The following is a 24,082-nucleotide window of genomic DNA, read 5'->3' on the forward strand; positions in this document are numbered from 1 at the left end:
CAAACCCCGGCAACGCTAAGACATCTCTTTGATATCTAGCTAGTTTTCCCCAGGTGCCAAATTACTGGGTGAGCCCTGGCAGTACACAGTTAAAACTCATCTCTAGGATCTGTTTTTTGACCTGTCACTTCAAAATAAACCCTTCCTGAACCCAGTCCACCCACAGAGATAGCTGAGAAATACACCCTATCTGAACCCAGTCAACCCCCAGAGATAGCTGAGAAATAAACCCTTTCTGAACCCAGTCAAACCACAGAGATAGCTGAGAAGTAAACCCTTTCTGAACACAGTCAACCCCCAGAGATAGCTGAGAAATAAACCCTTCCTGAACCCAGTCAACCCCCAGAGATAGCTGAGAAATAAACCCTATCTGAACCCAGTCAACCCCCAGAGATAGCTGAGAAATAAACCCTTTCTGAACCCAGTCAAACCACAGAGATAGCTGAGAAGTAAACCCTTTCTGAACACAGTCAACCCCCAGAGATAGCTGAGAAATAAACCCTTCCTGAACCCAGTCAACCCCCAGAGATAGCTGAGAAATAAATCCTATCTGAACCTAGTCAACCCACAGAGATAGCTGAGAAATACACCCTATCTGAACCCAGTCAACCCCCAGAGATAGCTGAGAAATAAACCCTATCTGAACCCAGTCAAACCACAGAGATAGCTGAGAAATACACCCTTTCTGAACCCAGTCAACCCACAGAGATAGCTGAGAAGTAAACCCTTTCTGAACCCAGTCAACCCACAGAGATAGCTGAGAAATAAACCCTTTCTGAACCTAGTCAACCCACAGAGATAGCTGAGAAATAAACCCTTTCTGAACCCAGTCAACCCACAGAGATAGCTGAGAAATAAACCCTTTCTGAACCTAGTCAACCCACAGAGATAGCTGAGAAATAAACCCTTTCTGAACCCAGTCAATCCACAGAGATAGCTGAGAAATAAACCCTTTCTGAACCCAGTCAATGCACAGAGATAGCTGAGAAATAAACCCTTCCTGAACCCAGTCCACCCACAGAGATAGCTGAGAAATAAACACTTTCTGAACCCAGTCAATCCACAGAGATAGCTGAGAAATCAAGTGTTGTGGGATCATTCTCCTGTTCTGTCTCTGGTTTTTGTATTCACTGTCCCGGGCTTGTGGCTGCCTAGACCCCTACTGTTTGTTGCTGTTCCCATCTTCCGTGTAACCTGCCCTGTCTGAAATTGCGGGGAGTAACAGTGTAGCCTGCATTGCTACAATGACAAAGACCAAAGCCGGTGGGAGTATCGTTGAAGACAGTGGTGTCTCTCTATCACAGATGAAGGATATTTTAAACAAACAGAAATAGTTTTACAAGCAGTTATTACAACAAACAAAAAAAGTGTTTTGTCCAAATACTGTTGGAGTCAACTAATAAAACAATAGACCTGACCAGTGTAACGGCTTGTGCTCTCCTCATCCTCGGATGAGGTGAGGAGAGAAGGATCTTCAGACCAATACGCAGCATTTGGGAAATAAGCCATCTTTATTATAAATGCGATGGCAACACGAAACGAAACAAAACACTTTCCAAACTACAAAACAAGAAAACGACGTTGACGAAACCTGAACATAAACTTACATAACTAAACATAAACTTACGTACAGGAAACAGACGACATCGAAACGAAACGAAACAAACAAACGCTACAGTCCCATGTGGTACGAACATACATACGGACACAGGAGACAATCACCCACAAACAAACAGTGAGAATGCCCTACCTAAATATGACTCTTAATTAGAGGCAAACGCAAACCACCTGCCTCTAATCAAGAGCCATACCAGGCAAACCAAAACCAACATAGAAACAGATAACATAGAATGCCCACCCAACCTCACATCCTGACCAACTAACACACATAACAACTAACATAAATAGGTCAGGAACGTGACAGTACCCCCCCCACAAGGTGCGAACTCCGGACGCACCAGCACAAGGACTAGGGGAGGGTCTGGGTGGGCATCTAACCACGGTGGTGGCTCAGGCTCCGGGCGCGGTTCCCACCCCACCATAATCCATCCTAACTTCCTCTGTCCAAGAATGTCCACCCTCTTTTCTCTCCCACAAAATTTTCTTAATAACATACCCAATAAGGACAACACCGGGACAGAGAGATAAATCAATACAGAGGGATAGATAAGAATATAGAGGTAGATAAAGATAGAGAGGGAGATCAGGATAGAGGGGCAACTCCGTACTGAAAGGCAGCTCCGGACAGAGAGACAGCTCTGGACTGATGGGCAGTTCTGGGTATCTAGCCTTTTTAGGCTGAAGGGCAGCTCATGGCTGACTGACGACTCTCGACGCTCATGGCAGGCTGACGGCTCTCGACGCTCATGGCAGGCTGACGGCTCTCGACGCTCATGGCAGGCTGACGGCTCTCGACGCTCATGGCAGGCTGACGGCTCTCGACGCTCATGGCAGGCTGACGGCTCTCGACGCTCATGGCGCTCTGACGGCTCTGGCTGCTCATGGCGCTCTGACGGCTCTGGCTGCTCATGGCGCTCTGACGGCTCTGGCTGCTCATGGCGCTCTGACGGCTCTGGCTGCTCATGGCGCTCTGACGGCTCTGGCTGCTCATGGCTCGCTGGCGGCTCTGGCAGATCCTGTCTGGTTTGCGGCTCTGGCAGATCCTGTCTGGTTGGCGGCTCTGGCAGATCCTGTCTGGTTGGCGGCTCTGGCAGATCCTGTCTGGTTGGCGGCTCTGGCAGATCCTGTCTGGTTGGCGGCTCTGGCAGATCCTGTCTGGTTGGCGGCTCTGGCAGATCCTGTCTGGTTGGCGGCTCTGGCAGATCCTGTCTGGTTGGCGGCTCTGGCGGATCCTGTCTGGTTGGCGGCTCTGGCGGATCCTGTCTGGTTGGCGGCTCTGGCGGATCCTGTCTGGCTGACGGCTCTAGCGGCTCCTGTCTGGCTGACGGCTCTAGCGGCTCCTGTCTGGCTGACGGCTCTGTAGGCTCATGGCAGACGGGCGGCTTTGCAGGCTCATGGCAGACGGGCGGCTTTGCAGGCTCCTGGCAGACGGATGGCTCAGATGGCGCTGGGGAGACGGATGGCTCAGATGGCGCTGGGGAGACGGATGGCTCAGATGGCGCTGGGGAGACGGATGGCTCAGATGGCGCTGGGGAGACGGATGGCTCAGATGGCGCTGGGGAGACGGATGGCTCAGATGGCGCTGGGGAGACGGATGGCTCTGGCCGGATACGGTACACTGTAGACCTGGTGCGTGGTGCCGGAACTGGAGGCACCGTGCTAATGACAAGCACCTTCCTACTAGTGCGGGGAGCAGGGACAGGGCACACTGTATTCTCAAAGCCTACTCTATCCCTGATGCGTGGTACCGGCACTGGTGACGCCGGGCTGAGAACAAGCACATCAGGATTAGTAGGGGGAGAAGATACAGTTTGTACAGGGCTCTGGAGACGCACTGGTAGCTTAGTGCGTGGGCCCGGAACTGGAGGCACCGGGCTAGATACACGCACTACAGGTAGAGTGCGTGGAGGAGGAACAGGGCTCAGGATACGCACTGGTAGCCTAGTGCGTAGTGTATACACTGTAGGTACTAGGCTGGGGCGGGGAGGTGGTGCCGGAAATACCGGACCGTGGAGACGTACTGGCACTCTTGAGCATTGAGCCTGCCCAACCTTACCTGGTTGAATGCTCCCGGTTGCCCGACCAGTGCGGGGAGGTGGAATAACCCGCACCGGCCTATGTAGGCGAACAGGGGAAACCATGCGTAAGGCAGGTGCCATGTATGCCGGCCCGAGGAGACGCACTGGAGACCAGACGCGTTGAGCCGGCCTCATGACACCTGGCTCAATACCCAATCTAGCCCTACCAGTGCGGGGAGGTGGAATAACCCGCACTGGGCTATGCACTCGTACAGGAGACACCGTGCGCTCTACTGCGTAACACGGCGCCTGCCCGTACTCCCGCTCTCCACGGTAAGCCTGGGAAGTGGGCGCAGGTCTCCTACCTGCCCTTGGCCCACTACCTCCTAGCCCCCCCCCCAAGAAATTTTTGGGAATTACTTACGGGCTTTTCGGGCTTCCGTGCCAGACGCGTTCCCTCATAGCTCCGGTTCCTCTCTCCGGTAGCCTCTGTACTCCCCAGTGCCTCCAGCTGCTCCCACGGCTTTTCGGGCTTCCAGCCACGTCTCCTTGCTGCCTCCTCAAACCACCGCTCCTGGGCTTTAGCTGCCTCCCTCTCTTCCTGAGAACGGCGATTTTCTCCTGCCTTAGCCCAGGGACCTTCTCCATTCATTATCTGCTCCCATGTCCAGAAATCCTTGTTTTTCTCCTGTCCCTTACTCCGTTTATTTTTCCCTTGCCGCTTGGTCTTAGCGTGGTGGGTGATTCTGTAACGGGTGACGCTCTCCTCATCCTCTAGCTCAGCTTTGGGAAATAAGCCATCTTTATTATAAATGCGATGGCAACACGAAACGAAACAAAACACTTTCCAAACTACAAAACAAGAAAACGACGTTGACGAAACCTGAACATAAACTTACATAACTAAACATAAACTTACGTACAGGAAACAGACGACATCGAAACGAAACGAAACAAACAAACGCTACAGTCCCATGTGGTACGAACATACATACGGACACAGGAGACAATCACCCACAAACAAACAGTGAGAATGCCCTACCTAAATATGACTCTTAATTAGAGGCAAACGCAAACCACCTGCCTCTAATCAAGAGCCATACCAGGCAAACCAAAACCAACATAGAAACAGATAACATAGAATGCCCACCCAACCTCACATCCTGACCAACTAACACACATAACAACTAACATAAATAGGTCAGGAACGTGACAACCAGAGAGGTCCAGGACCTGAAGAACAGGTTGCAGTTCTCCCAGGGTCAGCCCGATGAGTTTAAACAGGAGAACAGAGTGGTCCAGGACCTGAAGAACAGGTTGCAGTTATCCCAGGGTCAGCCCGATGAGTTTAAACAGGAGAACAGAGTGGTCCAGGAGCTGAAGAACAGTTTGCAGTTCTCCCAGCATCAGCCCGATGAGTTTAAACAGGAGAACAGAGAGGTCCAGGACCTGAAGAACAGGTTGCAGTTCTCCCAGGGTCAGCCCGATGAGTTTAAACAGGAGAACAGAGTGGTCCAGGAGCTGAAGAACAGTTTGCAGTTCTCCCAGCATCAGCCCGGTGAGTTTAAACAGGAAAACGGCAAGGTGACAACACTCTGTAAGTCATTGAGAGAGGACATTAGTCAAGAACTTGAGGGGAACGTACATCTTCCTCAACGAGGACTATCCTAAAGATGTGCGCTAGAAGATGAAATAACTTATCCCGGCCATGAAAGCTGCCAGAGCCAGTGGGGAAGTTTCTTACATTCCCTATGAAAGGCTCATTGTCTACCTTCCCTCCCAGAAGCCTGGAAGGGATGAGAGAGCCAAGCCTATGGGTTCGTAACTTCAACCCCGCAACACACACACACACTTACTGTACACACAGCAACTGATTAATTAATGGACTGCTAATGTTTTTTCTCTTGCTTGGTTTGTTCTTTTTCATATGATGTCTCTGAGAAGCTGCCCAGGAAAGGGCTGAAAATAGCCCATATTAATATATGTAGCTTTAAAAATAAGGTTCATGAAATCAATAACTTGCTAACATCAGATAACATTCACATATTAGCCATTTCTGAGACTCATTTAGATAATTATTTTGATGATACAGCAGTAGCAGTACAAGGATATAACATCTATAGAAGAGACAGGAATGCTTATGGGGGTGGAAGGATCGACACAGCAGATGAGAAGCAGGTACAGAGAGTGAAGGTTTAATAGCTGACGGACATGAAACAGAACAGGAACAGGTACAGGGAGGGAACACATAATAACCATTAATGAGGACACAGGGAACACCACCGAGGAACAGACAGATATACAGGGGGTAATCAACAATGTGAAGGAGTCCAGGTGAGTCTAATGAGCGCTGCTGCGCGTAATGATGTTGACAGGTGCGTGTAAAGAAGGGTAGCCTGGTGCCCTCGAGCTCCAGGGAGGGGGAGTGGGAGCGTGACAGGAGGCGGTGTTGCTATATATATTCAGAGCCATATCCCAGTAATGCTTAGAAATGAGCTCACGTCAAATGTTATTGAAGTACTGTGGCTGCAGGTTCACCTGCCTCATCTAAAGCCTATTATTTTGGGGTGTTGCTATAGGCCACCAAGTGTTAACAGTTGGTATCTAAATAATATGTGTCAAATGCTTGATAGTGTATGTGATGTAAACAGAGAGGTCTACTTTCTTGGGGACCTGCATATTGACTGGTTTCCATCAAGCTGTCCACTCAAGAGGAAGCTTGTCACTATAACCAGTGCCTGTAATCTGGTTCAGGTTATTAATCAACCTACAGAAACAAGATCATCCACATGTTTCGATCACATTTTTACTAATACTGTATAACTCTGTTCTAAAGCTGTATCCATACCCATTGGATGCAGTGATCACAATATAGTGGCAATATCTAGGAGAACCGAGGTTCCAAAAGCTGGGCTAAAATAGTATCTAAGAGATCATACAAACATTTTTGCTATGACTCTTAAGTGGAATATTTGTTGGTCTGATGTTATTAATAAGGAGCATACAAATGCTGCACTTTTTCCTATTATTGATGAGCATGCACCTGTTAAGAAACTCACTGTTAAAACTGTTAAGGCTCCAGTGTCTGTGTTATTTTGCCCATCTTAATATTTTATTTGTATTGGCCAGTCTGAGATAGGGCTTTTTCTTTGCAACTCTGCCTAGAAGTCCAGAATCCCGGAGTAGCCTCTTCGCTTTTGACGTTGAGATTGGTGTTTTGCTGGTACCATTTAATGAAGCTGCCAGTTGAGGACTTCTGAGATGTCTGTTTCTCAAACTAGACACTCTAATGTACTTGTTCTCTTGCTCAGTTGTGCACCGGGGCCTCCCACTCCTCTTTATATTCTGGTTAGGGCCAGTTTGCGCTGTTCTGTGAAGAGAGTAGTACACAGCGCTGTACGAGATCTTCAGTTTCTTGGCAATTTCTCACACAGAATAGCCTTCATTTCTCAGAACAAGAATAGACTGACGAGTTTCAGAAGAAAGTTCTTTGTTTCTGGCCATTTTGAGCCTGTAATCGAACCCACAAATGCTGATGCTCCAGATACTCAACTAGTCTAAAGAAGGCAAGTTGTATTGCTTCCTTAATCAGCACAACAGTTTTCAGCTGTGCAAACATAATTGCAAAAGGGTTTTCTAATGATCAATTTGCCTTTTAAAATGACAAACTTATATTAGCTAAGACAACGTGCTATTGAAACACAGGAGTAATGGTTGCTGATAATGGGCCTCTGTACGCCTATGTAGATATTCCATAAAAAATTAGCCGTTTCAGCTACAATAGTCATTTACAACAATAACACTGTCTACACTGTATTTCTGATCAATTTGATGTTATTTTGATAGAAAAAAAATTGCTTTTCTTTCAAAAGCAAGTAAGTGCCCCCAAACTTTTAAACGGTAGTGTATATATATGTATACCATTTTTTTTTAATGCAAAATGTGGGGCTCAAAACATGACGGGTCGCCACTGCGTATTCATGCATAAAAAAACTAATAATCAAAGAAAAGCATTGTAAGTTTGAATTTTGTAGTGTGTTAGTTAGTTGTAAGTTAGTGTGGGACAAGTGGAAAAAAGTGGAAAAAATATTGTTATCGATCAATAATGGCAAACATCCTGGCATTGACAACTTAGATGGAAGGCTCTGAGGATGGTAGCTAACTCTATGGTCAGTCCTATCTGTCATATCTTTAATCTGAGTCTAGAGGAAGGTGTTTGTCCTCAGGCCTGGAGGGAAGCCAAAGTCATTCCGCTTCCAAAGAATGGTAAAGCGGCCTTTACTGGTTCTAACAGCAGACCAATCAGCTTTCTGCCAGCTCTTAGCAAACTGTTGGATAAAAATGGTGTTTGACAAAATACAATGCTGTTTCTCTCTAAACAAATTGATAACAGACTTTCAGCATGCTTACAGAGAAGGGCACTCAACATGTACATCACTGACACAAATGACTGGTGATTGGTTGAAATAAATTGATAATAAGAAGATTGTGGAAGCTGAACAAAACATGTCACCACGTCATTGGATGGAGGTTAAAAATGGGTGAAAATGCCTTTAGTTGATGATTTCTTTGCAAATTCAATCAGTTTTCAACGTTGATTCAATGTCCCCACATAGATTCTTTGGGTTGAAATGACGTGGTAACAACGCCTCCTCAAATAATATTATAACTGAGAAGTTGCTGGAATATTAATAGAGGTTCTCATTCAAATGACGCAAAAACAGGATTGTGAAAAGGCACTAGGTTATATGTAGGGCAGAGGAGCTTTGTGTCCGGTCTGATGCAATTCACTTTGAAGTCAGTGTACAATTCCTACAGTTGTTGCCTCTTTGTGACGGGACATGCTTTCTCGTTGTTTTTATATGATTATTGCATCAGCAGAATCTTCTATTCTTTAAAAAGTGCTTTACCTCTGAAAATGGAATGTCAGACAGCGTCAATCAAACGCAACACAATCTCTCAGGTCTTGAACCAGTATAATGAGCGAAGAAAAAAACTGTAAACTCTTAGAACAACCTACAGCCATTGGCTGGCTCGTCATCAGCATTTTTCACCGACTTGGCATATTTCGATGCCTCTCTCACTACGAGCCAGCGCTAGTCATTAAAAATGCATCCGTCTCAATTAGGCGATAACGCTTTAACTCTTTTCCACGCGAGGTGTTCCCATCCCCAATCCATCACGCTCTACGTGTAACCCGATAACATCGCCTCGCCTTCTCACAGGTGTTGGGTAGGTAGGTGTGTGGGTGCGGACCGAGGCAGCAGTAGGCTTTGTGGCAGTGGACCTATAGATGGAAGAAGAGAGGTGTAATTCAGTACTCAGGCTATATGAAGTCATGTTGCTAATGACTCTTTTAAACAAGCCCTTTATCTCATCTGGAATTTGACTGACAGAACCTGATATCTTCATCCTCTGCCTGTGCCATCTATTGAGCCCGAGAGGCAGGTAGCTGGAGAGGTGATGGGAGGAGGGGTGTGGCAGGGTTTCACATGCCAAGAAAACACGACAGCTTCCCAAAACAAACCTCCCTTCAAAACACCAACCTGCACAGAGAGAGACCCAGACATCCTCCTGAGCTTCTATTTCACATCACTGAGCCCAATGAAGACAAAACACCTTTCAGAATAATGGAAACTTCCAGAGGTGATATTTTCATCACAGTTGGTAGTTTACTACTGTGATGTACCTCCTCCTCTGACGGCATTATTATAAACTCTACCCAGCATTCTCCTTCAGAAGTCCTCCTGACAGTGTCCTAGCTTTCTGTCATTCATTAGGTGAGTGAGAGAGAGAGACAGTGAGAGAGACGAGAGATATAAATTAAGAAACAGAATGGGAGAGAGAAGGGAGGAGAGAGAGAGAGGGGAGGAGAGATATGGAGAGATGAGATGACAGCCCCTCCAGGGTTCGGGTCCTGAGTGATGCGTTGTGTTTTCAGGCAAGGCTACGGTGGCGTCGTATTCTCCTTTTATCAGCGTGGCAGCCAATCTGTCAGCCTGCTGCTCTACACTCCTGCAAGGTGAGAGGTTGTCAGGCTAGCCCTTAATGAGGTAGTTTACTCTGCTGTACACTACTGCTAGGTGAGAGGTTGTCAGGCTAGCCCTTAATGAGGTAGTTTACTCTGCTGTACCCTCCTGATAGGTGAGAGGTTGTCAGGCTAGCCCTTAATGAGGTAGTTTACTCTGCACTACACTCCTGCTAGGTGAGAGGTTGTCAGGCTAGCCCTTAATGAGGTAGTTTACTCTGCTCTACACTACTGCTAGGTGAGAGGTTGTCAGGCTAGCCCTTAATGAGGTAGTTTACTCTGCTGTATACTACTGCTAGGTGAGAGGTTGTCAGGCTAGCCCTTAATGAGGTAGTTTACTCTGCTGTACACTACTGCTAGATGAGAGGTTGTCAGGCTAGCCCTTAATGAGGTAGTTTACTCTGCTGTATACTACTGCTAGGTGAGAGGTTGTCAGGCTAGCCCTTAATGAGGTAGTTTACTCTGCTGTACACTACTGCTAGATGAGAGGTTGTCAGGCTAGCCCTTAATGAGGTAGTTTACGCTGCTGTACCCTCCTGCTAGGTGAGAGGTTGTCAGGCTAGCCCTTAATGAGGTAGTTTACTCTGCTCTACACTCCTTCTAGGTGAGAGGTTGTCAGGCTAGCCCTTAATGAGGTAGTTTACTCTGCTCTACACTACTGCTAGGTGAGAGGTTGTCAGGCTAGCCCTTATTGAGGTAGTTTACTCTGCTGTATACTACTGCTAGGTGAGAGGTTGTCAGGCTAGCCCTTAATGAGGTAGTTTACTCTGCTGTACACTAGTGCTAGATGAGAGGTTGTCAGGCTAGCCCTTAATGAGGTAGTTTACGCTGCTGTACCCTCCTGCTAGGTGAGAGGTTGTCAGGCTAGCCCTTAATGAGGTAGTTTACTCTGCTGTACACTCCTGCTAGGTGAGAGGTTGTCAGGTTAGCCCTTAATGAGGTAGTTTACTCTGCTCTACACTATTGCTAGGTGAGAGGTTGTCAGGCTAGTCCTTAATGAGGTAGTTTACTCTGCTGTAAACTCCTGCTAGATGAGAGGTTGTCAGGCTAGCCCTTAATGAGGTAGTTTACTCTGCTCTACCCTCCTGCTATATGAGAGGTTGTCAGGCTAGCCCTTAATGGGGTAGTTTACTCTGCTGTACACTCCTGCTAGGTGAGAGGTTGTCAGGCTAGCCCTTAATGGGGTAGTTTACTCTGCTGTACACTACTGCTAGGTGAGAGGTTGTCAGGCTAGCCCCTAATGAGGTAGTTTACTCTGCTGTACACTCCTGCTAGGTGAGAGGTTGTCAGGCTAGCCCTTAATGAGGTAGTTTACTCTGCTGTACACTCCTGCTAGGTGAGAGGTTGTCAGGCTAGCCCTTAATGAGGTAGTTTACTCTGCTCTACACTACTGCTAGGTGAGAGGTTGTCAGGCTAGCCCTTAATGAGGTAGTTTACTCTGCTGTACACCTGCTAGATGAGAGGTTGTCAGGCTAGCCCTTAATGAGGTAGTTTACTCTGCTGTACACTCCTGCTAGGTGAGAGGTTGTCAGGCTAGCCCTTAATGAGGTAGTTTACTCTGCTGTACACTCCTGCTAGATGAGAGGTTGTCAGGCTAGCCCTTAATTAGGTAGTTTACTCTGCTCTACTGCAAGGCTGAGCGCTACACATGAAGAACGATGGGAACCACTGACAGGGAACGCTCCCTTCACTCTCTCTTCTTACATGGGAGTTTGATTCTTACATGGGAGACCACAGGGGACTGCCAATGCTGCTTCTGTTCATTGGAAACATAGGCTACTCAGTGTGCACACTTCAACCATCAGAGACAGGTACATCACATATGAGATAGTAGACAGTGTAGAATCACAGACAGGTACATCACATATGAGATGGTAGACAGTGTAGAATCACAGACAGGTACATCACATATGAGATGGTAGACAGTGTAGAATCACAGACAGGTACATCACATATGAGATGGTAGACAGTGTAGAATCACAGACAGGTACATCACATATGAGATGGTAGACAGTGTAGAATCACAGACAGGTACATCACATATGAGATGGTAGACAGTGTAGAATCACAGACAGGTACATCACATATGAGATGGTAGACAGTGTAGAATCACAGACAGGTACATCACATATGAGATGGTGGACAGTGTAGAATCACAGACAGGTACATCACATATGAGATGGTAGACAGTGTAGAATCACAGACAGGTACATCACATATGAGATGGTGGACAGTGTAGAATCACAGACAGGTACATCACATATGAGATGGTAGACAGTGTAGAATCACAGACAGGTACATCACATATGAGATGGTAGACAGTGTAGAATCACAGACAGGTACATCACATATGAGATGGTAGACAGTGTAGAATCACAGACAGGTACATCACATATGAGATGGTAGACAGTGTAGAATCACAGACAGGTACATCACATATGAGATGGTAGACAGTGTAGAATCACAGACAGGTACATCACATATGAGATGGTAGACAGTGTAGAATCACAGACAGGTACATCACATATGAGATGGTGGACAGTGTAGAATCACAGACAGGTACATCACATATGAGATGGTAGACAGTGTAGAATCACAGGCAGGTACATCACATATGAGATGGTAGACAGTGTAGAATCACAGGCAGGTACATCACATATGAGATGGTAGACAGTGTAGAATCACAGACAGGTACATCACATATGAGATGGTAGACAGTGTAGAATCACAGACAGGTACATCACATATGAGATGGTAGACAGTGTAGATGTAGTCCTGACATCAGCAGTGCTTCAACCAATCACAGTGGAGTTGACAGTATTTCTACCTGTCAGGGGTTGTATGGATCATTTCTCTGTAGACCTTCTGACAGAAAACCCACTACTACGACAACACTAGACCCACTACACTCTGCTACTGATTCCGCTGCCTTCTGGAAGGATTCACATAGAACTCCTTAGAAACATATCAGGGACACTTCTCTGCTTAGAATACATAAATATTTCAAGCAGGATATTTTTGGACGATTTCAAAGTTGACACACCAAAGACCTGATTTCATGAACCACCAATGGTTTCTTTGTCATGGGACTTGAAGAAAATATTCTCTACACGAAGACGAGACGTTGGTGTTAATCTCTAATTGGACTGAAAGAGGATTTGGTTGCTTCCTGTCGTTGCTTTGCTAGCCAGAACCCTGGTTAGTTATTTAGGGGAGGAGAAGGGGAAAGGATTTGGTTTGGTGCGATTGCCAAATCAGTCTGGGGGGTCCCTTTGCAGACAGAGCAGAAATATCTCCCAGAATGCTGGCAGGCAACAAGAGAGGCTTATAAGGAGGTATGATGCTCACAAAGACAGAAACAGACTGCTTTACCCCAGTAGTCATTTCAAACATTTACAACAACTGCAGGCAACGGGAATCGTTTAAATTCCAGCTGGAACATGTGAAGCATAGAATTACTCTACAATGCAATCCCATAGAAGGCTAGCTTGGTCCCACATCTGCTTGTGGTGTACAGATACCTCCTATGGTTGTCATTCATCACAAACAGACCTGGGGTCAGGCTAATATAGAAGGATACAGCCACCTCCTACGGTTATTATTCATCACAAACAGATCTGGGGTCAGGCTAATATAGAAGGATACAGATACCTCCTATGGTTGTCATTCAGCACAAACAGATCTGGGGTCAGGCTAATATAGAAGGATACAGCCACCTCCTATGGTTGTCATTCATCACAAACAGATCTGGGGCCAGGCTTATATAGAATAGTACAGCCACCTCCTATGGTTGTCATTCAGCACAAACAGATCTGGGGTCAGGCTAATATAGAAGGATACAGCTACCTCCTATGGTTATTATTCAGCACAAACAGATCTGGGGCCAGGCTATTATAGAAAGATATTTCATTGTAAAATAAGAATAATTGTTTCCCTTGCTCTACTCACTGTGTCCCTGTACAAGGTTGTGCGTCTCTTAGTCATTACCATTGAATGACTACCCTTATAGACGACCATCAGTTTGACAAAGTGCCAGTATGTGAACCACCTTCTAGCAGAGAGGGGACTTCTTAAAAAAGCCATTCCTCACAGAGTAAACAGGGCCATAAAGCATCTATAGAAGTGGCAATTACTTCCTGGTCTGACACCAGGGTTGTGTCCCAAATGGCACCCCATTCCCTATGTCAAAAGTAGTGCACTAAATAGGGAATAGGGTGCTATTTGGAACAGCTGGTTCCCTCACTAACAGCGCTAGCTGCAGCTAATACTCTATAGCCTCTGACATATCACATTGGCCCAGGAGATTTAGATTAGAGGGTGTTCGATCTAGTCCACTCTGTACGCCCATCTTAGATTTAGAGTAGACGCTAGGCTACATTAAATTACAGGACTCCACGGACCTAGGTGAAGTAGCGTTAGCGAGATAGCTACCTGGCCCGGGGTCCCTGCCAAAAGCATGTGATTTATGGCTTAGCGCTAGGCTAATACATGGAGCTTTACATACAGTATGTCCTGCTTTAGACCCATAGCAGATGGAGTTGGACTATTTTATTGCGGCCTCTTCCCTATCCGATGCTGAGAGCCCTATATTATTCATAGCATCCCCCTTTTCTGCTGTAATGACGCTGCTAAATTATGGAAAATGTGTTTTCTATTCAAATTTACAGGACCTTGTTGTGCTCAAATACAAAATGCATTAATGATATATGGTTACAGATGTGGGTATTACATAGGATATGTAGGATACATTTAGAAGAAAAAAAAATGAGTTTTTTTAAACGCAATGAGAGAGATATGAAATCACCCTGTAGGCAGGCTGCTTTGAGCTCCATGAATTCAACCTCTCTTCACCCACGGCACCGGATCAAATGATGACAGCCAAACATGGCAAACTGAATAGCATTCCATAAACATACCATCTCAGTGTCAAAAACATTGAATACACTGCTGAATATTTGGCCAATATTAAATATGCCTACATGGAAGACGCCTACCTTCTTCATTGTCAAAGGGCAGAATTTAGACATCAGTGGAATACATCCGAGACTGATTACAGATTTAACTGTATTGTTTTCTGTACAGCACTGGTCCTGATTACAATCATGCGAAAGGGAAACTGATATTCCACACGCTGCAATCTGTTTATGCTCTGAAGTGGTCTATTGACAAACCATGTTTGAAGGTCCTTCTATTGGTCTTCATCAGGTCTCCTTGTCTCCTCATTATAATCAGAACACCAACAGAAAACAAAACCCCATTGTTCAGAGTGCTTCATCAAACGACAAATGAAGGAAGTCTATTCTGTTTATCAACGTGATTGTTGATGAGAGGATGGCTCATTTTCTCTCCAATCTCTGTTTAGAATGGGAAAGGGTTAGCCTGACTCACACAATAACTAGTATCTATCAGTGAAGGTTGCTAAGGGGAGGACGGCTCAAAATAATGACTGGAATGGAGCAAATGGAATGGCATCAAACCATATGTTTGATGTACAGTACCAGTCAAAAGATTGGACACACCTACTCATTCAAGGGTTTTTCTTTATTTTTACTATTTTCTACATTGTAGAATAATAGTGAAGACATCAAAACTATGAAGTAAAACAAATGGAATCATGTGTTAAACAAATCTAAATATATTTTAGATTCTTCAAAGTAACCACCCTTTGCCTTGATGACAGCTTTGCACACTCTTGGCATTCTCTCAACCAGCTTCCCCTGGAATGCTTTTCAAACAGTCTTGAAGGAGTTCCCACATATGCTGAGCACTTGTTGGTTGTTTTTCCTTCACTTTGCGGCCCAACTCATCCCAATCCATCTCAATTGGGTTGAGATCGGGTGATTGTGGAGGCCAGGTTATCTGATGCAGCACTCCATCACTCTCCTTCTTGATCAAATAGTCTTTACACAGCCTGGAGGTGTGTTGGGTCATTGTCCTGTTGAAAAACAAATTATAGTCCCACTAAGCGCAAACCAGATGGGATGGCGTATTGTTGCAGAATGCTGGTTTAGTGTGCCTTGAATTCTAAATAAATAACTGACAGTGTCACCAGCAAAACACCATCACACCTCCTCCAGGCTTCATGGTGTGAACCACATATGTACAGATCATCCGTTCACCTACTCTGCGTCTCACAAAGACATGGAGCCAAAGATTGACTTAATGTCTTAACGTAATGATGGACTGTCATTTCTCTTTGCTTATTTGAGCTGTTCTTGCCATAATATGGACTTTGTCTTCTACCAAATAGGGCTATCTTCTGTATACCAACCCTACCTTGTCACAACACAACTGATTGGCTCAAACAAGAAGGAAATAAATTCTACAAATTAACTTTTAAAAAAGGTACACCTGTTAATTTATATGAATTCCAGGTGACTACCTCATGAAGCTGGTTGAGAGAATGGCAAGAGTGTGCAAAGCTGTCATCAAGGCAAAGGGTGGCTACTTTGAAGAATCTAAAATATATTTTGATTTGTGTAACACTTTTTCGGTTAGTACATTATTCCATACGTGTTATTTTATAGTTTCGATGTCTTCACAATTATTCTACAATGTAGAAATTGAAAAAATTAAGAAAAATCCTTGAATGAGTAGGTGTGTCCAAACTTTTGACTGGTACTGTATTTGATACTATTCCACTCACTCCGCTCCAGCCATTACCACGAGCCCATCCTCCCTAATCACGGAGCCACCAACCTCCTGTGGTAGCTATGTGTGGTCATAATTCCGTAATCCTGGAAAAGCCCCAAAAGCCTGTTACATAACTCTGATAGGCCCCCCAACATGTTTTACATATCATATATACATATCCATATTAATCAGGCCTCTACCTCAGAGAGAGGAACAAGTGATTGTCCTCAACAACAGAACCATATTAATCAGGCCTCTACCTCAGAGAGAGGAACAAGTGATTGTCCTCAACAACAGAACCATATTAATCAGGCCTCTACCTCAGAGAGAGGAACAAGTGATTGTCCTCAACAACAGAACCATATTAATCAGTCCTCTACCTCAGAGAGAGGAACAAGTGATTATCCTCAACAACAGAACCATATTAAATCAGGCCTCTACCTCAGAGAGAGGAACACGTGATTGTCCTCAACAACAGAACCATATTAATCAGGCCTCTACCTCAGAGAGAGGAACAAGTGATTGTCCTCAACAACATAACCATATTAATCAGGCCTCTACCTCAGAGAGAGGAACAAGTGATTATCCTCAACAACAGAACCATATTAATCGGGCCTCTACCTCAGAGAGAGGAACAAGTGATTGTCCTATACAACGGAACCACAATGACAACAAGCATAAGATGAATGAGAAATGAAAGATAGGGGTTGGCTCAGTTACAATAACACGGTCACCACCGATAAATCCGTGATAATCAAACATTTCAATAAGCATTTCTCTACGGCTGGCCATGCTTTCCTCCTGGCTACCCCGACCCCGGCCAACAGCTCTGCACCCCCCGCAGCTACTTGCCCGAGCCTCCCCAGCTTCTCCACCCAAATCAAGATAGCAGATGTTCTGAAAGAGCTACAAAACCTGGACCCGTACAAATCAGCTGGGCTAGACAATCTGGACCATCTCTTTCTAAAATGATCCGCCGCTATTGTTGCAACCCCTATTACTAGCCTGTTCAACCTCTTTCGTATCGTCCGAGATCCCTAAAGATTGGAAAGCTGCCGCGGTCATCCCCCTCTTCAAAGGGGGTGATACTTTAGACCCTTACAGACCTATATCCATCCTGCCTTGCCTTTCTAAAGTCTTCGAAAGCCAAGCTAATAAACAGATCACTGACCATTTCGAATCCCACCGTACCTTCTCCGCTGTGCAATCCGGTTTCCGAGCTGGTCACAGGTGCACCTCAGCCACGCCCAAGGTACTAAACAATATCATAACCGCCATCGATAAAAGACAGTACTGTGCAGCCGTCTTCATCGACCTGGCCAAGGCTTTCGACTCTGTCAATCACCGTATTCTTATCGGCAGACTCAATAGCCTTGGTTTCTCAAATGACTGCCTCGCCTGGTTCACCAACTACTTCGCAGAGAGAGATCAGTGTGTCAAATCGGAGGGCCTGTTGTCCGGACCTCAGGCAGTCTCTATGGGGGTACCACAGGGTTCAATTCTCGGACCCGACTCTTTTCTCTGTATATATCAATGATGTCGCTCTTGCTGATTCCCTGACCCACCTCTACGCAGACGACACCATTCTGTGTACTTCTGGCCCTTCTTTGGACACTGTGTGTTAACTAACCTCCAAACAAGCTTCAATGCCATACAACACTCCTTCCGTGGCCTCCAACTGCTCTTAAACGCCGGTAAAACCAAATGCATGCTTTTCAACCGATCGCTGCCCGTACCTGCCCGACCGACTACTACAAATACCTAGGTGTCTGGCTAGACTGTAAACTCTCCTTCCAGACTCATATCAAACATCTCCAATCCAAAATCAAATCTAGAGTCTGCTTTCTATTTCTCAACAAAATCTCCTTCACTCACGACGCCAAACTTACCCTAGTAAAACTGACTATCCTACCGATCCTCAACTACGGCGATGTCATCTACAAAATAGCTTCCAATACTCTACTCAGCAAATTGGATGCAGTCTATCACAGTTCCATCCGTTTTGTTACCAAAGCGCCTTATATCACCCACCACTACGACCTGTATGCTATAGTTGGCTGGCCTTCGCTACATATTCGGCGCCAGACCCACTGGCTCCAGGTCATCTATAAGGCTTTGCTAGGTAAAGCTCCGCCTTATCTCAGCTCACTGGTCACGATAACAACACCCACCCGTAGCACGTGCTCCAGCAGGTATATCTCACTGGTCATCCCCAAAGCCAACACCTCTTTTGGCCGCCTTTCCTTCCAGTTCTCTGCTGCCAGTGACTGAAACGAATTGCAAAAATCACTGAAGCTGGAGACTTACATTTCCCTCACTAACTTTAAACATCAGCTATCTGAGCAGCTAACCGATCGCTGCAGCTGTACATAGTCCATCTGTAAATAGCCCACTCAATCTACCTACCTCATCCCCATATTGTTTTTATTTACTTTGCTGCTCTTTTGCACACCAGTATCACTACTTACACACCATCATCTGCTCATCATCATCTGCTCATCTATCATTCCAGTGTTAATCTGCTAAATTGTAATTACTTTGCTACTATGGCCTATTTATTGCCTTACCTCCTCATGCCATTTGCACACACTGTATATAGACTCTTTACTTTCTATTGTGTTATTGACTGTACGTTTGTTTATTCCATGTGTAACTCTGTGTTGTTGTTTCTGTCGCACTGCTTTGCTTTATTTTGGCCAGGTCACAGTTGTAAATGAGAACTTGTTCTCAACTAGCTTACCTGGTTTAAATAAAGAGGAAATTTAAAAAATGAATTGCTTTGTAAGGACTGCTAAAGGTCCACTCCACAGGTACTGCTCTATAAGGACTGCTAAAGGTCCACTCCACAGGTACTGCTCTGTAAGGACTGCTACAGGTCCACTCCACAGGTACTGCTCTATAAGGACTGCTAAAGGTCTACTCCACAGGTACTGCTCTATAAGGACTGCTACAGGTCCACTCCACAGGTACTGCTCTATAAGGACTGCTACAGGTCCACTCCACAGGTACTGCTCTGTAAGGACTGCTACAGGTCCACTCCACAGGTACTGCTCTATAAGGACTGCTAAAGGTCTACTCCACAGGTACTGCTCTATAAGGACTGCTACAGGTCCACTCCACAGGTACTGCTCTATAAGGACTGCTACAGGTCCACTCCACAGGTACTGCTCTATAAGGACTGCTACAGGTCCACTCCACAGGTACTGCTCTATAAGGACTGCTAAAGGTCCACTCGAGAGGTACTGACGCACCTTTCACATTGATTGGCAGTAGGTCTTCATAGATGAGTGGCTGTAACCTGTAAATAAAGTAAAATGAAGGAATGCTGCCCTCTGTTGGCATCATGAAAGTAATACAACAAATAAACCTCTCAAGATTTAGTGACGCTCACATGACACTTACAATCCTGGAGCGTTCATGTGTATTCTATTTAATGAGTTTACAGCATGATCCTCGTATACATAGCAAGGGAAAACAAATACTATAACAAAATAAACAGCAGCACATCAATATTCTTCAACCCTGATTTCTTGTTACCATTCTGTTAAAACATTCTGCCATCGTCAGTGCAAAAACCGGGACAAGCCTAAATACCAGGGCATTGTCGAAGCGATATGGCTTTAGCTTGCGCATCTAGAAGACAGAATTCACTATGAATACGAAGCTAATTAACGGTGTGGTATAGTACAGTGTAAGAAAGAATAGCATTCAAAGCTAGCGATCTCTGCAGAGTTGGTTATAGCGATATCCATGTGAGCCGAGTGTGTGTACGAATCTGAAGAGATACATAAACAGAAAAGGAAACAAAACTAAATATCTATTTTCACAGCAGCACCAATACAGAAAAATTAAAAGGATTCTCCAACGAACCAATCAAACATAAACACACATTACTTCTAATCTAGTGTCGTCTTGAAATGGCAAACGTGTGGAAACTAAATATCCAAACAGCTGGGTGAGTCAAAGGGAGGAAGAGACTGTGTAGTTGGTGTCTGAGCCACATACAATCTTACTCTGATCATTCCTTTACAGTTTACTCACTACAAACGTCATACAGTGTAGTGTTGATTACAGTCAGTCATTGTCTTATACATTTCAGAGAATATGTTGGGAAGATTGTACAATATGATTCATCATAAGGCATATTGAAAAAACTCTATTCCTCTTTTGTACCCGTTCAATTCCTTCAGTAGCTGTTCAATAAATACATCAGAAAGGATTTCTTGGATGTCTTCCAGTACAGTAACATTCGTAGGTTCTACAGCTAGGCAGGTAATTTCTGTATGGTGGCACGGTGCTCTGTTTTGTTGTGGGAAGACATACAGACAGTAAGAGGTTGAGGAAAGATTGGAAGTCCATAAGGAGATATAGGAAGTTGATGTGAGAGTTGTTTCTGTCAAACCTCCCACAGTTCAGCCAGACATGTCCTGGGTCTCTATATCCCCAATCCCACGATGCACAGGGCCAGCAGTAGCATGGTGGCCAGACTGAGAGTGGGTCTCAGGAAAGACGCCTTACCTGGAGGAGGGGAGGGGACACAGTAAGAGGCATGCTGGGTAAGACACTGTCTGGACATCAAACACACTCAAAAGTATTTTCCTCCTCAGATCTTTTCCTCTGATGCGCTCCTCCCTTCCCTCTGACGTTTTGAGAAGAAGGTGAAGAGAGAGGAATCTAATAAATGATGAATCGAGGAAAATACTTTTGAGATTCACCAACAAATTGACACAGTCCTTCAATTCCCCAAACAGACACTAACCAGTAGACCCATCTATCCCTTACTTACCCTGAAGCCTGATCTTCCTGATGGGGCCGTCTCCACCCTCATAGCGACCTCTGACCTCCAGCTCGTAGTCCCCTACCTGGGGCATGGGGAAGTCAATGAAGTGCCAGCCCGTCATGTAGATCGGCCCTGTGATGTAGCCAGTCTTCCTGAACATCACCTGTAGAGGAGAGGAGAGGAGAGGGGAGGGGAGGAGAGGAGAGGAGAGGAGAGGAGAGGAGAGGAGAGGAGAGGAGAGGAGAGGAGAGGAGAGGAGAGGAGAGGATTTCTTGTCTTCTGAGGACACTTATTTCCACAGGCTCAAACTGGATCACACCAGTTGCTGCAAGATTCAAATGAAACAAAGTAAAATGCCTTTACATACCTTATAATATAGTGGGAAGGACTCATTGCCAAACCAGTCGTAGGAGATGTGGTGCCACCACACGTACAGCCACTTGCCAGAGTAGCTGATGTAACGCCACATTTGGGGAGCCACACTTGGAGCTGCAAAGAAAAGAATATAAATCTCAATAGATCACCTACAATAGACATGTCCTGTATATGGAATGTCCGTGTGGTTTTGGCATCTTACGTGCTCTCTTGGTGAACATCTCGCAGTGTTCGCTGGGAGGGCCGACACCGGCTCCGTTGTAGGCTCTGACCTCGATGAGGTAGTGGGAGTCTGGCAGCATGTTCTCCAGCCTGGTCTGGTTCATGGAGGCGGGCACAAAGATACGATTGGCCCCCGGCTCTGTATCGTCATACTTCCTCCAGTACTTCACCTGGTCAGAAAGCCGAGATTGGTCAGAGCAAGTGTCAATCAATTTGAACCAAAACTGGTGATCCAATCAAAATGTTCACCAGTTCCTCACACAGAGACCTATACTTCTTTCACGTCAGGCTGGCAAGGAAGCCACAGTTGAACACAAGGTATTGTATTTGTTATGGTCTCATGAGAAGGGCCATCCCACTGGGCAAAAACCAATTGAATCAATATCGTTTCCACGTCATTTCATGCAAAAACAACTGATTTTTCTCACCCAACTTTAAACATAAATCCAATGACATGATACTTTTGTTGTTGTTGATTTCACATTGAATTCACGTTAGTTGACAGCTCAACCAAATGTAAATCAAAACTAGATGTTGAAGTGACGTCTGTGCCCAGTGACATGTGTTTTTCCTGGTCACTTAACCAGACCATCGTCATCTGACCAGGAAAATGTGTCCTTCCCCATAAATCACAGACATCCAGGAGATTTACAGAGCTACAGACCTGGTAACCATCTATGTACTGCTGAAGGCCGGTACCAGTGTCCATGACTGGTATCCACCAGACCAGAGCTTCGTGGGACGAGACAGGCCTGGAGTATACATCTGTAGGAGACTCAGAGGGGACTAGTGGAGAGAGAGAGAGGGGGGGGGGGGGTAGACCAGATTGAGAGAAACTTGTAAAGGCTGCCTATCATGGTGAAGAGGTTAAAGAACATGTTTACCATGGCTAGGGTTAGGGCTGAGGGTTAGGGCAAGGGTTAGGGCTGAGGGTTAGGGCTGAGGCTAGGGTTAGGGTTAGGGCTGAGGGTAGGGTTAGGGTTAGGGCTGAGGCTAGGGTTAGGGCTAGGGTTAGGGCTGAGGCTAGGGGTTAGTGTTAGGGCTAGGGTTAGGGCTGGGGCTAGGGGTTAGGGCTAGGGTTAGGGCTGAGGCTAGGGGTTAGGGCTAGGGTTAGGGTTAGCGCTGAGGTTAGGGTTAGGGCTGAGGCTAGGGTTAGGGCTGGGGCTAGGGTTAGGGCTGGGGTTAGGGTTAGGGTTAGGGTTGAGGCTAGGGTTAGGGATGAGGGTTAGGGCTGAGGCTAGGGTTAGGGTTAGGGTTAGGGCTGAGGGAAGGGTTAGGGTTAGGGCTGAGGCTAGGGTTAGGGTTAGGGCTAGGGTTAGGGCTGAGGCTAGGGTTAGGGCTAGGGTTAGGGCTGAGGCTAGGGGTTAGGGTTAGGGCTGAGGGTAGGGTTAGGGTTAGGGCTGAGGCTAGGGGTTAGGGTTAGGGCTGAGGCTAGGGGTTAGGGCTGAGGGTAGGGTTAGGGCAGAGGCTAGGGTTAGGGTTAGGGCTAGGGTTAGGGCTAAGGCTAGGGGTTAGGGCTGAGGCTAGGTATTAGGGTTAGGGCTGAGGCTAGGGCTGAGGCTAGGGGTTAGGGTTAGGGCTGAGGGTAGGGTTAGGGTTAGGGCTGAGGCTAGGGTTAGGGTTAAGAGGGTTTCTGTTTATGCTGGTATCAAACCTTGGGTTGCACAGGCCTATTGCAACTTTCTGCCCTGTTTCTATATTGTACATCAGAGCGGTCTAGAGACGGTGAGAGAACATGAAAGGCCAAGAGCTCCGAGGGGTCACCACGACAGTTCAACAACAGGAGGAAGGCAATTGTTGATCAAGTGCTGGGGGTAAACACGCTTAATTTTAAAACAAATGTATATAATAAAATCATATAAAAAAACATGCAAACTGGATCAATAAATGAATAGATAAATAATTAAATAGGTACATAAGTGGAAATCACACCAAGGGATGAAGGGACTAAGTGCTCCAGAGATAAGTGCTGTGTTAAAGTGCTTGATGTAATAAGCTTCAATATAAAAAAGACAAAACCAGATTAAATAAATACATTCTTTTTTTACTGAACTTCCTCCTCGTATTGGTGGCCCCTCCTGCTCTCTAAATTAAGCCCTCACTAACTCCTACTGTCAGTGCTTTATCCTACTCTACCATTCATACCAAGTGGAGCTTAAGTTTTGCTATCCACCTGGATTCAGTTGCTCTTCTCTGGCCTATGGTCCAGGAGGCTTTCATCTCCAGACCGGTGATGTTTAGGGTTGAGGCTAGGGTTAGATTTAGGTTTGAGGGTTAGATTTAGGGTTGAGGGTTAGGGTTAGGGTTGAGGCTAGGGTTAGGTTTGAGGCTAGGGTTAGGTTTAGGGTTGAGGGTTAGGTTTAGGTTTGAGGGTTAGGTTTAGGGTTGAGGGTTAGGTTTAGGGTT

The 24,082-nt window shown here is 45.7% G+C and overlaps 1 protein-coding gene across 1 annotated transcript in view; it reads right to left on the bottom strand.

The window, feature by feature from the left end:
* Positions 1–19,675: 19,675 nt before the first annotated feature.
* The window catches only part of LOC129843046 (contactin-1-like), a 52,973-nt gene continuing 48,566 nt past the window's right edge, over positions 19,676–24,082 (bottom strand). Inside the window, exons 19-23 of the mRNA XM_055911773.1 lie at positions 22,341–22,462; positions 21,657–21,846; positions 21,447–21,568; positions 21,086–21,242; positions 19,676–20,817 (exon numbers count right to left, since the gene is read on the bottom strand). Coding sequence (XP_055767748.1) covers positions 20,735–20,817; positions 21,086–21,242; positions 21,447–21,568; positions 21,657–21,846; positions 22,341–22,462 — 674 coding nt within the window. The 3' untranslated portion in view covers positions 19,676–20,734. The remainder of the gene's footprint in view (positions 20,818–21,085; positions 21,243–21,446; positions 21,569–21,656; positions 21,847–22,340; positions 22,463–24,082) is intronic.

The sequence above is a fragment of the Salvelinus fontinalis genome, unplaced genomic scaffold (genome assembly GCF_029448725.1).
Source record: "Salvelinus fontinalis isolate EN_2023a unplaced genomic scaffold, ASM2944872v1 scaffold_0095, whole genome shotgun sequence".
In the NCBI taxonomy this organism is placed as follows: domain Eukaryota; kingdom Metazoa; phylum Chordata; class Actinopteri; order Salmoniformes; family Salmonidae; genus Salvelinus; species Salvelinus fontinalis.